Raw genomic sequence first — 16,293 nt, forward strand, 5'->3', positions numbered from 1 at the left:
GCTATTTCACTCTTAATTTCTTCTATTGAGTTCTTAATCTCCAGAAATTCTATTTGGTTCTTTTTTTAAATTTCAATCTCTTTGGTAAAATGTTCATGTTGTTCTTTGATTGTGTTTCAGAGTTCATTAAACTGCCTTTCTGTGTTTTCTTGCATCTCATTGAGTATTTCAGAACTGCAATCTTGAATTCTCTGTCATTTAAGTCGCATATTTCCATATCTTTAAGTTCCTTTTCTGGAGACTTTCACTTTCTTTCTGAGCTGTCTTGTTGCCTTGGTTATTCATGGCAATTAATGATTTATTATTTCTCTTCCTAGACATCTACAGGAGTGGGTTCTGCAACAGGTTGATAGGAAGAGGTCTTTCTTTTGTTTTCCAGTACGTGTTTGTAAAATGTTTTATTTTCACTCCGACTGCAGCCCTTTTGTCTCTCTCACACTGTAGTGTTATGTTTTCTCTGCACTATTCCAGCTTCACACACAATGGGGGGATTCCCTGGAAGGCGGGCTTCTCCTCTGTTAGCAGTTCACCTGGGTCATAGGGCACTGCGTCCTGTCAGGATGCAGAGAGTTTTTGAAGTTCCAAAGCTCTTCCTGCACCAGATTCAGTGCCCGTGTGTTTCAGCAGTTCTGTTTACTACTGCAGGGATCCGCCGAGATAGGTAGGGACAGGGACGGGGTCAGTTGTGAGAGGTGGCCCAGAGCAATGCCAGCGACCACCACCACAGCCAGTCCTGTTTCCACAGCTCCCTCCCCTTTGCCGGAACTAATTGGGCTGCGAATCTGTGTCTGGGGACCACAGTTCTCAGAACTGCAAATATTCTGGCCTTTTGATTTGACACTGCTACTGTTCCGCTTCTAGTCCTGGGCAGGTGGGGGTGGGGCGAGCTCTGGGGGGGGGGGGGCGGCTAGTCTCAGTGCCTAAGGGTTCCGTTCTCTGCTCGGCAGTGAGGGCTTAAACCACCGTTTTCAGCCTTCTTCCCTCAGTCTTTGCTCCGAGGTCTCTGCCATGAGCGTTGGGTTCAGCCGTGTTATATGATGTCCTCAGCCCTGTGGACCATAAGTGGAGCCCTAGCAGTCCGAGTTCTTCCCTCTCCCGCAGCTGCAGTAGTTATGGGATGCAGCGAGCTCGGAGCACTGAGCTAGGTCTGCGTCCTGCACCCGCTGCTCCGTCTCCACACTTCTCCCTTCCCTCCTCCCCCGCTCACACAATTTGCCCACCTTTAGATGATTTCAGTAGTGGGCCTCTTCGTCTTGCCTGTCTGCTGTGCAGGGAGTCCTTTGTGGAGTTATAGCTATTTAATTTGTTGTAGATTCCAGGGGAGATTTCCAGAGGCTCATGTCACGCCGCCATTTTGATGAAATCTCTAAATGCTGGTATATTATAGAGAAACTGTAGTGGAAAAAAATTACAAGATATAGTGATGGAAATTCGAAATCAATAGGCAAATATGAGAACTTTAAAATTTAACAAAAGTACAAAGAGCAATAGTCATTAAAAAAAACTCTTTATCTTGAACTCTATTGAATTTCTTTCCGAGGCTTCCTCTGTACCCACTGACATGACCAAATATTTTTCCTACTCTACGTTGTATGTAGGGAATTACAACTGAGGCTTTTTCCTTTTGGTTTTGGTTTTGTTTGTTTTTTTGGAACATTAAATCCTATTTTTATTTCTTTAGTATGGGCTGCTTGTGCATTTAATTCAATGTTGTGTTGAACATGCCATTAATACATGTAGGATATTTTCTGCTATGTGAATGAGCTTGTCTAAAGAGTTCTTTTCACGGGAATTCCTCATCTGGATTTTGAATAAAGCAGAGATAGCCTGGGAGGATGAGGGGAACAATTGCCAATCTTTTGGTAGGCTTTGGAGGAGTTGCCATAGATGATGAGTTCTCACTGACCATTTGATAGAACTGGCTTTCAACATTGCCTTTTTCTGGAACATTTCAGGGTGGCTTGAGCTTTGAATACAAGTTTCAAAAGTCTGTAGCTGTACCACTGCTTATTTAGCGATTCACCTGTTGAAGGAAGTCTTGGTTGGCAATTGTGAATAAAAGTGCTCTACATATCCATGTACAGTTTGGGTGCTTTTTTTGCACTCCAAATTCACTTAGATAAGACCAAGGAGTAGGGAGCTGAGTCTAGTGGTAAGTCTATGTTTAACTTTATAAGAAACTGCCAAACTGTCTTCTAAAGTGACTGTAACATTTTTCCTTCCTATCATCAATGAAGAAGAATTCCAGGTCCTCTCCAAAATTTGGTATTTTCAGGTTTGGGTACCTTAGCCATTCTGATAGGTTTGTAGTTGAACCTTTTCTTCAGTTCACATTTAGGTTTTCCTAATGAAAAGTGATGCTGAGCATCTTATGGATGCTTTTTTTGTGTGATCTGTGTACACTCTTTGGTGAAGTGTCTTTCAATTAGTTACGCATTTTTTTTAATTTATTGGGATGAAAATTGTTAGTAAAATTACATAGATTTCAGGTGTACAATTCTGTATCACATCAGCTATAAACCCCATTGTGTGTTCACCACACAGAGTCAGTTCTCCTTCAATGACCATATATTTGATCCCCCTTACCCTCATCTCCCACACCCCTCCCCCTTTACCCTCTGGTAGTTACATATTTTTATTGGCTTGTTTGTTTTTCTAATACTAAAAGTTCTTTATTCATTTGGGACATGAGTCCTTCATCAAATACGGGATTTAAAATATTTTCTCCCCATCTGGGGCTTTCCCCTCTTTCTCTTTTCAGTGCCTTTAAAAAAATAAGCTTTGTTATTTGAGGATAGTTTTAGATTTGCACAAAATTTGCAAGAACAACTCAGAAACCTTCCATAGGCCCTATACCCAGCCCCCACCCCAATTATTTTCATCGTATGTTGTATGATATATTTGTCACATCTAACAAACCCATATCAATCCCAAAAGTCTATTATTGTTACAGGATCCCATCTAGGAATGGGGCTCCCACATGCTGAGTGGCTTCTTCTTTTCTCAGGGAACACAAAACTTTCTCCAAGGAAGCGTTCAGAAATGTCCAACCACGGCAAAACCTTGTTCTTCTTTTCATGACCTGATTTCATCCCTTTTGAGCAAGGCACTCAACTTCCTAAGAGCCCCGAGACAAAAGTGAGGGGAACCCACCTCCAGAGACCCATGTCGGTGGTTTCCAAGGGCTGACAGCAGCATAAAGCGGTTTTCACCGGGACCTCCATTGTCTGGGGTGCTGGTAGCCTCATCTTCCCCAAGCTATGAATAGTAAGGCTATGTTGTCTTCCATAAACTAAATTGTGTTGTACACATAAATATGTATGACATAAACACGCATGCATATATGTTTCTGTACATGGTATGTATGCATATGGGTATGCAAGTAGATCTAATCTACGTTTATGTTATGTTTATATAAACCCATAAAATGGACACACAGATTAGGTAGAGGTGTAAAATGTATTACTTAACAATGAATGAGGATGAAAAAGTGAAAACCACGGCCCTCCACAAGGCCAATATAGAGAACTGCAAAGCTGTAGGGCGTCACCAAATCCTTGCTGCTGCTCAGTGTCTTCAGTGAAAAGTAAACCTTTAGAACACATTGTCTCCAATTCTCAGTTGGGCTGGGGAAGAGACAGGCAGGGAAGAGAAGCTTCTTCTCTGACCCTCCCCCAAGGTCGTGGAAGCTGCAGCGCCCCCTATAGCATCGACCCTGGGACTGCAGCTTTCTCTGCGAGGGTTGTGAGGACTGAGGCTTCCCTGCACTCCAGCAAAGAGGGCTTTGCGGAATCCATCTGAGGGCGCTACTGTTAGCTCTGGTGGACTCTGGGTAGGGCTGTGGGGCTGAGCACCCCTCCCCCAAGCCCCACCTCCTCAGGAAACTCGGGGACTCACAGCCTTGGTCTGAGGGTACAGACTCTAGTCCCTTCCAACAGAGATTGAAAGTATGACCCTGAGGGGAGACTGAGGGGCCCCACAGAATCCAGGTTTGCCCTGCTGTCAGCACTCAGAGTTGCCAGGGTTGGGTTGTGTTGTTGAGTATTTCCACCATCCCCCGCCAGCTTCCCGCACCTCAGACAACTCAGGAGTCAAGGATGAGGCCTGAGGGGATCAACCTCGGTCAGACAGAGGGAGGGCCCAGGACCTGCCAGGAGTCAAGGGCAGCACCCTAAGGGAGACTGAGTGACCCTGGCCCCCATAACAGAAGCGATTCTGGTGGGCCTTACAGCGGGTATGTGGGGGGGGGGGGAATTTCCTCACGTGGCGTTTCCCGATTTCTGCATCAGGGTCTGAGACACTCTGGGGCTTTGGTGTAAGGAGCAAGGCCTCAGGCAGCAGAGGGGAGGATCCCCGGTCCGTCTGCATCCGAGGCAAGGACACTGAGGGAGGACTGCAGGACTCTGGTACCAGAGGGCTTAGCGGTCAGGCTCTAGGCAGGCAGAGGAACGGACCCCCCCCCACCAAGGCTCTGCCAGGAGGCAAGGGGAGGACCCGAAAGGGAGCCCCTTCGCACAAATTGAAGAGGCCTCACCCCTGTCATCCACACAGGGAAGCCTCACGGCAGGGCTGTGGATTTGGGGTGTTTCTGCTCTTCTGCGTGAGGGGTGGCTCAGCAACCTGAGGGCATTGACCTGACAGGGCCGGATGCCAGGCAACAAGTGGAAGGGCCCAGGCCTTGCCAGTAATGGAAATGTGGCCTTGAGGCAGGCCTGAGGTCACCTCCCACCATGGTAACAACACGGACCAGCTAGCTCATGGCCTGTGGGCACAGCTGGGTTCCTGGGGCATGAGAGCAAGATGCAGTGCGTCCTAACGTCCACAGTGGAGTGCTTACAGAAATGAGGGCTTTGTCTGAGGGGTGCAGCTCCGTTCAGCAGAGGGAGGAAAGGAGTCCAAGGCCCTACAGACTTAAAGGTGAGGACCCTGAGGGAGGACTGAGGGGGTTCCACCCTAGGCAGGAAGGCTCCCCCCACATACACCAGAAACCCCTGCAGGTATCCAGGGGAGGCCTGGCAGGAGGTCGGGAGGGGACTCCTCCCCCACTTCCTCCCTGTGTGGGGGTCTCAGCGACATGGTGGCCTTAGTCTCCACTATGCCTCTCAGGGCAGCAGAAGGAAAAGGGCCCAGGCCCTCCGGGAGTAACATGGAAGGGAAAAGGGCCCAGGCCCTCCGGGAGTAACATGGAAGTTGGGAAGGACCGAGTGTACCACCACCCCAGAGAATGGGGACCCCACTGAAACACGCTGTGTGCTGCTTTCAGTACTTTGAGACCCCTGACATGGGTTTACATAGGTGGATCCCCTCACTTTTGTCTCGGGGCCTTCAGGAAGGTGAGGGCCTTGGTCAAAAGGGACGAGTTCAGATCATTAAAAGAGGAATTGAGATTTTGCCATGGTTGGAAGCATCTGAACCCTTGGAGAGAACTGCATCTTCGTTTTCCCTGAGAAAAGAAGCCACTCCGCATGTGGGAGCCCCGTTCTCATCCTCGGGGGCCCAGGCAGGGGTATGACCTGCTCTCCCTTCTCCCACATACTTGTTATCAGGGGTTCTCATTAAGGACAGTCACTCAGGGTGAAATCAGGTCAGCAGGGTGACCTAGCCTAGCCAGGAATAAAGGCCCATATCTGGAGGACAGAATATGGACACTCCGTACTCCAGAATGGACGGGCCCAAGCCCCACTGTTAGTTGTTGGGGGAACCCAGGCCGGGGGGTTGCTTATGGGGCTCTTTCTCATTTTGTCTCTGAGGTCTCTGGAAGGTGAGGACCTTGGTCTGAACGGACGACGTCAGGTCATCCCGGGGGCCACATCTTGTCTACAGTGGGAGGAGTCCCAGATCCTGCCAAGAATCAAGGTGAGGATGGTGTGGGAGACGTGAGCTTACTTGAATCCCCAGAACAAAGCGGGGTCCCCACAGAAATCTGCCTGCTCTGTCTGTCAGCCCTGGAAATACCTAGACGTTCTGTTAGCCTGAGCCCCTCATTTCCAGATTGGTCTGTGTCCTCCGGTCACAGAGCAGAGGAAGGCCAGGCAGTGCTAGGAGCTAAGGTGAGGTGTCCACCCTGAGAATTTACCCAGTGGCTCCCTGACCCCAGAAAAAGTGACCCCATAGTGCCTAAATTTACCCCACCATCCTGTCAGCCCTAGAAACCTGGCTGTGCCAGCTGCACCCTGAGGTACCATCTGTCTTGCTCCTTCAGCTTCTTAGAGGAGAGGACACCCCAAAGGAGGGACCCCTGTGAGGCCTGAGAGCACCCCTAAAGAGGAGCCCTTGTAAGTTGCCTTGGTCAGAGCCACCTAGAGTGTTTCTCAGCGGAGGCCGCTCACACTCCCTCCCCTCCAGGTGTGGGTCCCCATCACCCACACTCTTGTTGCCTCCTGACAGGAGTCATCATGCTTCACCGTCAGATGAATAAGCTCCGCAAGCTGGGGGGAGGCCATCAGGAGCCAAGACAGTACCAGAACCTGTTGGAGGCGGAGGTGTTCTAGGCTATGGAAGACGATGTCCTATCAGTTGCCTCCTCCTCATCTTCTTCCCCCTCTGTTGTGTTCCCAGACAGTCCAGAGGAGGTGGCTGCTGCTGTGGTTCCTAGTCTTCCTCAGAGCCCACCAGGCGCCTATCCCTCTCCCGAGGCCATGGGAGCCCCTCCATGGAGCGAAATCCAGGGAGCAGGCTCCAGCAGCCAAGATGAGGAGCAGCAAAGCAGCACGGAGGACCTGGAAGATGCCGAGTCCTCTGTCAAACAGGCAGTGCACTTGAAGATGTCCGAGTTGGTGCGGTTCCTGCTCCAGAAGTACCGTGCAGAGGTGCCGACCACAAAGGCGGAAATGCTGAGCAGCGTCATCAGAGAGCACGAAGACCACTTCGCTGAGATCCTCCGCCAAGCTTCGCTGTGCCTGCAGAGGGTCTTTGGCATTGATGTGAAGGAAGTGGACCCCAGCGACCACTCCTATGTCCTGGTCAACTCGCTGGGCCTCACCTATGATGGGATGGGGCTCGATGGGCGCCGCATGCCCAAGACCGGCCTCCTGGTCATGCTCCTCTTTGTGATTCTCATGGAGGGCGACAGCATCCCTGAGGAGAAAGTGTGGGAGGCGCTGAATGATATAGAGGTGCATGACGGGGTGGAGCATTCCATCTATGGGGAGCCCAGGGAGCTCATCACCAAGGTTTGGGTGCAGGAACAGTATGTGGAGTATCGGCAGGTGGCCAACACTGAGCCTGCTCGTTACGAGTTCCTGTGGGGTCCCAGGGCCCACGCTGAAACCACTAAGTTGAAAGTCCTTCAGTTTTTGTTCAGGGTCAGTAGCATGGATACCAGGCCCATCCCATTCCAGTCTGAAGAGGGTGAGAGTGACGAGGAAGAGAGGGCCTGAGCCACACGTGCATCCAGGCACATTTCAGGCCCAGGCCCAGTAGCTTCTCCTGCTGGGCACGAAGTGAGGTCCAGTCTTCATTCTGTGTTTGAGTAGAGAGCCCTCAGCGTTCTAGGTAGTGAGGGCCAGGGCAAGTTGGGGAACATGTATGTAACGTTTTTGGGCTCCTGTGATGATTTAGAAATTGATCTATTTTCCTTTAGTGATTTCTCAAATGTTGTTCCTTTTAATAGAAGGTTTAATAAGCTTCAACATCTATGTCTGTGAATAATTTTGATCATACATGTATTTGTACTAAGCAGTTTGAGAGTAAGAGTTGTGCTGTTGTGTAACACAAACTGGCACCCCTTCCATCCCAGTTTGTGATCCCGAACTAGATCCCATGGCATTGGAGCAGGATTTCCTTGGAAATGTGAAAGACCTTAGCAGTACAGTCGGTGGGTCAAGAAATAGAGAAATAAAAGTAAAACGCTGTTAGTTCTGCTTGTTACCTCTTCTCAGTCATTCTGTGAAATAAATTATCTATTTATACCTTGATGTGCTTGGTACATCCACGAAAATTAGAGACAATTCATCTGAGTAAGGACGACCCCCGCTCACTGGCTCATTTCTATCCCCTGAGGTTCGCTGAGCCTCTGTCCTCTGGAAGGCCCTGTGTTAGTAGCGGGGACACTAGGATCAGCAGGACACACCCACCCTTGAATGATAGGGTGGGAGCCCCAGTCCTATGGGGAAGGTGGTGAGGGGTCCCCTCAGTCCCAGAGAACAAGTGAAAGAAGGGGAGAGGGGGTGGGGCTCCAGGGGACAGCACGCAAGTGTAAAAGGCCTTCACTCAGGCCGTTTGGGGCTTTGAAGAACTGATTCCCTGTGTGGGAGACGATTGTGATGAAACTTGTGGTGGCAGCAGCCAGAGTGGGCAGATGGTGTGTCTTGTACGTGAGAGGAAAACCTGGGAAGGAAAACTGCACATAGCAGTTATTTGGGGGATAGTGGATAAACCAGAGAGCAATCCTCAACCGGGGCAGATAGGGAAGGGGTCCCACACGCTTGTTCCAGTGCAGGTGAATACAGGTTGCAAACTAGATGTTTCACACCCATCATCTGCACGGATTTCTGCGGAAATACAGTCATGTCCCTTTGAAGTGATGCCGAGAAGCCTCTAGACTGACACTCTTTCCCCGGCCATGGAACACCAGCCACAGCGCATCAAAGAGGTTATTTTAATTACATTATCTTGTGTGTAATTTGTACAACTCTAAGAAAGGGCTAGATGTCAGTGAGGGTGCATGAATGAAAATGGTGCTTTGGAGGTAAGAGCAGCTGGGCGGGAGGGAAAAGGGTGGTCTTTGACTCAAATTCTAGGAGCTTTGAGTTGTATCCTGCTGGGAAAGACTCCCCTACACTCAAATTAAATAATAGGTCCTCTAGGAGGGAAATTGTCCTGAGTTTTATTTGTGAAGCAGTCTTTTTGGCTAATATTCTGTATAAATTAGCATTGCATAATCTCTGAGATCTAAGAAACAAACAAAAACCAAATTTTCCAGAGGAGAGAGCAGTAGGGCTTGGGGGTAATACAATACTAGACATCACTGCCACTCACCAAAGTTGCAACGTACACCAGGCACGGTGTGAGTCGCTTTACAAACACTCCATACTCTCCTGCAGTCCTACAGGACAGGGCTCATCAGACCCACTTACTTCACAGATGAAGAACCTGACGCTCACAAGCCTGGTAATTTTCTCAAGGTCACGTGACTAGTAAGTGACAGGACGGAGACGGACCCCTGGCCTGAATTCATCTAGAGTCTATGTTCTGCCAGCCTGTGGCTGACTTTCTACCTCACGGTTCATTTCTTTCCTCAGTACTATGCATGACTTCTCTCAGACGACACAGTAGGACCCTGCGGCCCAGGTAGTATAAGCAGGCCTAAGGAAGGAAGGTGACAGTGAGGATCAAACACTAGTTGGGGATTGTGTGAGGTTTGTTGAGGGCTAACTGTGCCAGGTGCCGGCATTTCTGCCCAGTGCCAGCACTTTCCCCCATGCCAGCACCCTTCCCCTGGGCTTCCTCTGTGTGCCTTCCTGTCCACCTCCTGAACCCGGCCTGCTGACCTGCTCCTCACTGCTGCCTCCTCTGAAGGCAGCACAGAATCTGTTGCCCTCATCCCGACAGAGAGCTCTCCTATTTCCTGCACAAGTCCCCTGCTCTCCCATCGCTCACCGTTATTCCTTCCTGCTGGCGGCCCTTTCAGTCAAGGCCCCACAGGAGGTCCCTGAAGAGGATGAGGAGGAGGAGGGGGCCTCAGATTACAAGCGTGTACTCTGCGAGCATATCAAGGACAGTCCAATTCCCTAAGCTCACAAGCCACTGGTGACAGATCAAATCACCACTATGTAACCGTGGATGATTTTCAGCTTTAATAAAGAAAAGCAAAACTCCATGTCAGTAAATAAACAATCCAATGAGAATTGTGAGTCTGTTCTTTGTTCCCATGCCACACACACCTCATCAGATGTGACCGAGGAGGCTAGAAACCCTGGCCCAACACAGGCTTTGGTCCCCATTGTCCTCTTTCCTTTGAAGCAGCAGCATTTTCACAAACCCAGCTGAGGAGGTGGTTGGGATGCCCTTAGGCAAGCCCTGGGGCACCTGGTCTGCTGAGCCTCACCTGCAGCTCAGGACACAGAACAGCCTGGCTCCTGACCTTGGGGGAACCCCCTATGTCATTCATGCATCTGGAAAAAGGAGTGTCTTTCCTCATGGGACCCCTATGAGCGATTCTAGCCCAAGTTCCAGGGGACTTCCAGAGAGGCCCCTAAAAGTAGGGCCAACCCATCTGCCAAGGGGGTGTACGACCACCACAGTCTGGCTCAGAAGACGGGAGGTTCCAAGCATCGCCTTGGGGGAGAGCCCACCATCCCCACAGCTAATAACCACCAATCACTTTGCCCAGAATTGACCCCAAACAAATAAAAGATTGTCCACAAAACAAACAACACTGGTCATCACCTTTCCATCAGAGCTGTATTTCAGAACCTTTCTTTGGTCATGACGCAGCTGTGTGACATGTCTGCCACATGGCTTCATGAGACAGGGACACTTTTACCGCAGATCAACAGTCACTTGCCGGGACAGACAGGTGCTCTGTCTCCAAGTCTGATGGCCTCTTCACGGTGAACGGGCCACCCCTGGCTGGTCACCCTCTGGCAGTCATTCAGCGCCCACTCCCAGCCCTCCCACAACGCTCCCTAGATGCTGTTGAAACATCCTGGGAGTACGACCAGAACAAGAGAGGGGAAAACGTGTAAGGGAGCCCCGAGTACTAACCAGTTCTCTTAACAAATATTTCTTTGCACAACCCAGGAATCAGCAGGACCAAAATGAATGGCAACGCCAAGACATTTACTGGCAGCTTTCCCTGTTTCCTCAAGTTCAAAGTCCTTGACACTGTCAACGAGCCCAGAAGGGCACCCCAAAGGAAGGTCCCCTGCATCTGAGTGGAGAAACCTGTTTAAACGAACAGCACGGGGTGGTCAGTGCTCAACGTAGCGCGGCCAATTCAGATCGAACCCGATCTGTATGTCCATCCGCGGCACGATGGTGAGTTGATGGTCATGATTCAGCTGGTTCCTCAGTCCCCGTCCTCCGAAGAGCCACCTCCGTCAGGCCTCCTGCCCCAAGGGGATCAGGTGCTCTGGGATGTCTACCTGGAAGATATCCTTTCCGCCTTTCCTCGGTATTGGCTCCAGCAACCACCTGGGGTTTGAAAGTGCAGTCAGGTACTTCTGCCTCAGGTTGGTCAGGACAGCTTGATTTTCCAATTCCACGACCTCATCTGGAGCTAAGTTTTCTGGGCACTGCAAAGTTTCCCCAACGTCAACGAGCCCTGTGCAGCAAGACACAAGCATACAGGTGTGTTTCCTTCTGTAAACTAAGGCACACCTGTGAGAGAACACGGTTATTCAAAGTGACAACCTCGAGAGACTAAGCTGGTATCACCCAATGGACATGGAGTGAACTGGGGCCCTCTGAGCACTTCCAACGTGCCAAACTCTCTTCCGGGAATTCTGGGTGAGGCTGAGGCAGAGCAGTGAAGAGAAGAGGGCCTTGTCCTCAACAACCCCACCTAGTCCTGGGCAGGTCCCGGCCAGACTGCGGACGGCCACAGGTACAGGTGAGAAGGGCCTCGGCTGCTGCGCGGAGCCCACAGGCCATCAGGTGACAGGAGCTGATGTGGGACCTCAACCAGTGAGGGGTGGGATGCGGTGGGCAGTGGGAGTGGGACCGCCGAGTGCGGTCAGGCCGGCAGCCTGAGTCTGGAGGCCAGCGGGCCCCCTGTTGAGTGCTGTGCAGCCTCTCTTTGTCTGTCACACGTACACACACACACACGCACACACATGCAGACATGGACCTCTCGCTGCCTCTCAGGTCATCAACGGGAACTGAGGCCGAGTGGACAAGGGATTCACCAGAAGTCGGGGAAACTTGGATCACCACCCCCTAGCCCAGGGCGGCTTGCTGCCCCTTTGAAGTTGTGCTGCTTAAAGACACCACAGCCCAACCCCAAAAGGTTCAAAAGCAAACAAGCCGCAAACTCCTGAGCAAGGCCTTGGGGGTCCCTTGCAGGTGTCTGAGCAGCTCAGGGCATCGTCACTTGCCGGCTATCACTCCACGGCCATACTTCTCCCCTTCCTGAAGCAAGGCCTGGATCTGAGCGGGGGTCCTGCCCAGCCTCTCCAGCAGCAGCTCCCTCCAGGAGGCGTCTTCCCAGTCCCTGTGTGCAATGTGGATGGCGAGGGTACAGTGCCGGTGGCTCCTCAGCAGGGGACGCCAACGCGTCTCCAAGGTCTTGACCCCATTTAAGACAAAACCTGCGTAAGGCTGCCGGAAGGAGAGGCAGCAGAACTTCATCTTCCCAGAGACGCGTGGGGCTCAGGCGGCCTGCGGAAACAGAAGCACCAATGCCAATAAGCATCACGCACGCGCCTTCTGAGCTCACGGCCCTGAAACCCCACGGACTGGCATGGCGGGGGGCAGAGGTGCTGGCTCCTTCTTCTACCACCACGTAGTTGGCTGACAGGCCCAGAGGAAGGGGCTGGTCATTGGGATGCCTCATCCATCCGATGGAGTCTTTGGGGAGTTCAAGGACGAGGGTAGGGACAGCTAGAGAAAGACATCCAGCGCAGCGTGTGCTCAGTCTGCAAAGGAGGTCACTGAGCCCAGGTGGAGCACAGAGGAGGGACGCAGGGAGGGACGGCCCCTTGGCTTCATACCCAGTGGGCAGGATCTAGCCCCTCCCAACAGACAGGGACCATCCTGGGCTTTGCTTCTTCTCCCTCCCCCACCACCCCAACACTCAGCTCCGTGGCCCTGCCACCTCAAGGCACTGCGGGTCCCTGAGCTCCCTGGTACCTCCCCCAGGGCTCTTGAGCACAAACCCTTGGGATCTAACTTCTTGTTTCCTCCCAGCCCCTTCGGGTGCCACCCTCCTCCATCCCCGTCCCATACCACTGCTGGCCACTCTCAGCAGATACCCCCAGCCCCGACCCGAGCCCAGAGAAACGAATAAGGGGAGCAGGACAACTGGCACTGGTATGTATGCACTGGCTCCATGCTAGAGCCTGGGATGGGCATGATCCAGAGATGCGAGAATTCCATCATGAAATAACTGCATAGGGACAGCTCCACTGTCACCCCACTCTTCACCTGAGAAGGCAGCACCGAGGGATGATGTGATGGCCCATGACCATAGGGGCCCTGACTGCATCACCCCATCCTTGCCTTCTCTCCTTGCACTTGGGAGGCCCTCCTCCTTGCTGGAGGACAGAGCTGTGACGTGGGATGAGCAGGGCCCCGGGGCCGAATATCAATCCTGTCACAGCAGCTGGCAGAGCCTCAGAGTTCACGTGGCTGTGAGTACCTGGCCCCTAACAGGACAGTCACAACTGGTGGCTACCCATCACATCATCGTCACCATCATGGGGCGTGGACTCTGTACTCCAGCCATGAGTCCTCCCACTCTGGATCGTTTCCATCCTCCCATCTTCAAGGATGTAAATCTCACCTCAGCTATGTCCTCGTGTTTATGGAAACCCACCCACTCACGAAGACAAGGCCCGAGAAGATGAACGTAGCCTGCTGTTCACTCCCTTCCCAACCCACCATCCTGCCCATCCCTGCGCCCAGCTCCTCCACCTTCCTTCCCTTTCTCAGGCTGAGCCGCCCTCCCCTGTGCTCTGGGCCCCACCCCTCTTGCTCTCTCAAGGACATTGCTCCCGTGACCTTATCCTAATGAAAAGGTCTTTCCATAGGTCATCAAGCTACAGTGAGCTCATTGGGGTGGACGCTCGTCCTATGACTGCTGTCCTAATATAAAGGGGAACCTAGAGAGACATGCATGGAGGAGAACACCATGTGAAGATGAAGGCTGAGACCTACAAGCCAAGGGATGTCAAAGCTTGGCAGCAAACCACCAGAAGCTTGGGGATAGGGATGGAACAGATTCGCTCTCAGCCCTCAGAAGACACAACCTCTGCCAATACCTCAATCTTGGACTTCCAACCTCCGTAACTCTGAGACAACACCTGTTTATTGTTTCAGCCACCAGGGCTGTGTCACTTTGATATGAGCACCTCAGCAAACGACTACAGAGGTGTAAGCTCTTTCCCACGTATCTCCACAGGCTGCAGAACGGTTTCGCCATTAACAGCACATCCAGGACCTGCCTTCATGTCTGTCCATCTTCATCTATCCTAGTTTTTGCTGACCGTATGGTATCCCATTGCTAGTTGTCCCCTAATGTTCTGACTTCCCCTGCGGATGAAGGGTCACGGACTGCTTTGCACCTCTGCCACTATAAAGGACATTACCGCCAACACTCACTGACTGAAGATATGTTAGAAGGGGGCCTGGGTCACATGCACGCACACCTGCGACGCTGATACATGTCAGCAAACAGCCTGCCACTGGGGCTCACCAATGTCTGCTTCACCAACCACGGGCAACGGTGCATTTCCTCACATGCTTGGCAGCCCTGAGCAGCATCACTGAGCTTAACCTTCACCCACCTGATGGGGGAGCAAAGGGTCACCCTCGTTTTGGGGTTTGGATTCTTTATGAGGGGGGCTGGACGGCCCCCTGTAGCCTGGCTATTTCTATTTCTTCCACTGGGGTATATGACTGCACTGCAGCTTTGCCTGGTTCCCACCATCCAGGTTCTTGGCCCTTTTGTCTTCAGCGCCACACGACCACAACAAGGAGACCTGAAGTGTGTGGATGGAATTCCCTGAGAGAACTGAGGGCACTGTATGTAAAACCAGGAAGTGCCCTCCTGCCTCACCACACGGAGTACCTGCTATGCGGCCTGAGGAACAACTGCTCTTCCACTTGGGTCAGCTTCTTCACCTGCACAGACAAGAGGAACAATGATGACAGGTCATTAGGGACAAGACAGCAATGTCGCCTAACATACCAGTCAGTCCTCTACTCAGCAGGGACTGAAGAACACCAGGACCCAGGACCTTCCCACTGATGGGAAACACGTGTGGCATCTCACTCATGGTTTGGTTCTACTAATCACGCCAGTGGCTCTCTGGTCCCCTGCCTGCTTAGGGACCACGTGATTGTCCCGCCCCAAGCCCAGAAAATCATTTCCCTTAAGTGGGTCGTGTTCTTCTAGCCCAGTAGACCCCGTGTCCAAGAGGAGATAAACGTCACCTCCCCTCACATCGTCACATGGGATGGATTGGGGGACCCTACAATTCAGTTCCTCTCAATGTGATCCTGAGTAGGTCTCACTGGGAGGTGTGCCACGGGCAACCAGCTGAGCCCAGCACAGGGCAGCGTAAGGGTCCCGTGGGGAGGGCAGGAGAGAGGGCGGACCTGTGCATGCGGAGCAGCACACTCGCGTTTGCATGGGCAGTGGCAGGTCACAGGCACACACACAAGGATGGCGGCAAGTGAAGGGACGAAGGGACAAGAAAGTGCGTCCTGGGGCGTCCTGAGAGCGACCCCAGCCCCACAGTCTGGGAAACCCCAGGTCACAATCACTGTCCCCCGGAAGGGCCTAGCAGGCCGGCAGCGGCACCGCACATCCTGCTTCCCTTCTGGTGAGGCTAGTCTCCCGACCCCACCCGCCATGCAAATCACCTGCACGCTAGGCCAATCCGGCTGTGGCCACCAGTCTGGAGAGTCCTGGGTCACGGGCGCCGGGAATACTGCCTCCTAAGCTCAGGTGAGGTGACAACCCGGGGCGCGGAGAGATTCCACAGCATGCAGCCTGCGTCTCGCCAGCGCTTCCATCACCCAATGACTCAGGAACTCTGACACGTGACACGCGCCCGCTGTGGTTAAAAAAGACCCTTTTGGGCGTGGCTTATACGTGCATATAAACACGCAGCACGCCTGTACGCAACGCAGCCCGCCCTGACGCAACGCAGCTTGCCCTTACGCAAGGCAGCACGCCGGCACGCACGCTCTCCCCCAGCGGTACGCAATTAAGCATGCTGGTACGCACCGCAATGCAACGGCCGGTAAGCGAAGCAGCACGGCGGTACGCAACGCAGCACACCCACCGTTACGTAACGCAGCACGCTAATACGCAACGCAACCCGCCGGCGTGCAGCGCACACGCGGGTACTGAGCACTCCCCCAGCAGGCACGCCCTTCGCAGACACGCACACAGCAGACACGCCCATAGCCGGCAAGCAGCCAGGCAGTGACGAGCACACGCGCAGACGTACACAGGCTAATATGCACGCTGGCCACGGTTGCTAGGAGACGCTCTTGGACTCGCCAGACGCTGAGGCGCGCGGGACGACCCGGCTGGGTCCAGGGCTCCAGACTGGCGGCTGTGACAGTCACAGGACGGAGGAAAAGTAACTGCGGGGCGGGGTGGCGAGAGGAAGGTGCGGG

The 16,293-nt window shown here is 52.6% G+C and overlaps 3 protein-coding genes across 4 annotated transcripts in view; 2 read left to right on the forward strand and 1 right to left on the reverse strand.

Annotated features, from left to right (window-relative positions):
- Positions 1-6,395: 6,395 nt before the first annotated feature.
- On the forward strand, positions 6,396-7,725 carry LOC141569728 (melanoma-associated antigen 10-like). The gene is given in 1 exon segment (XM_074324085.1): positions 6,396-7,725. A coding segment is annotated over 1 exon segment (984 nt). The 3' UTR covers positions 7,380-7,725.
- Positions 7,726-10,385: 2,660 nt separating this feature from the next.
- EOLA2 (endothelium and lymphocyte associated ASCH domain 2) lies at positions 10,386-15,925 on the reverse strand. Of its 2 annotated transcripts, XM_074324235.1 has the most exons (4): positions 15,529-15,925; positions 14,732-14,784; positions 12,039-12,321; positions 10,386-11,266 (listed from the first exon to the last, which is right to left on the reverse strand). In XM_074324235.1, exons 3-4 carry the CDS (start codon positions 12,289-12,291, stop codon positions 11,043-11,045), a joined length of 477 nt encoding a protein of 158 aa, XP_074180336.1. In that variant the 5' UTR covers positions 12,292-12,321; positions 14,732-14,784; positions 15,529-15,925; the 3' UTR covers positions 10,386-11,042. The 2 variants fall into 2 exon arrangements, with proteins under 2 accessions (XP_074180336.1, XP_074180337.1); XM_074324236.1 differs by lacking the exon at positions 14,732-14,784.
- Positions 15,926-16,027: 102 nt separating this feature from the next.
- Positions 16,028-16,293, forward strand: part of MAMLD1 (mastermind like domain containing 1) — a 486,280-nt gene continuing 486,014 nt past the window's right edge. The window contains exon 1 of the mRNA XM_074324231.1: positions 16,028-16,256. The gene's annotated coding sequence lies outside the window, so the exon portion shown is untranslated. The remainder of the gene's footprint in view (positions 16,257-16,293) is intronic.

Source organism: Rhinolophus sinicus, chromosome X (assembly GCF_036562045.2).
Source record: "Rhinolophus sinicus isolate RSC01 chromosome X, ASM3656204v1, whole genome shotgun sequence".
Classification (NCBI taxonomy): domain Eukaryota; kingdom Metazoa; phylum Chordata; class Mammalia; order Chiroptera; family Rhinolophidae; genus Rhinolophus; species Rhinolophus sinicus.

Bases quoted from the DNA above. Each gene is read 5' to 3' on its own strand.
- EOLA2 (XM_074324236.1), bottom strand. From the start codon at position 12,291: ATGAAGTTCTGCTGCCTCTCCTTCCGGCAGCCTTACGCAGGTTTTGTC. The intron at 11,267-12,038 runs GCAAGTGACGAT...CTTGCTGCACAG, and splicing joins TGGCCGTGGAGTGATAGCCG to GGCTCGTTGACGTTGGGGAA.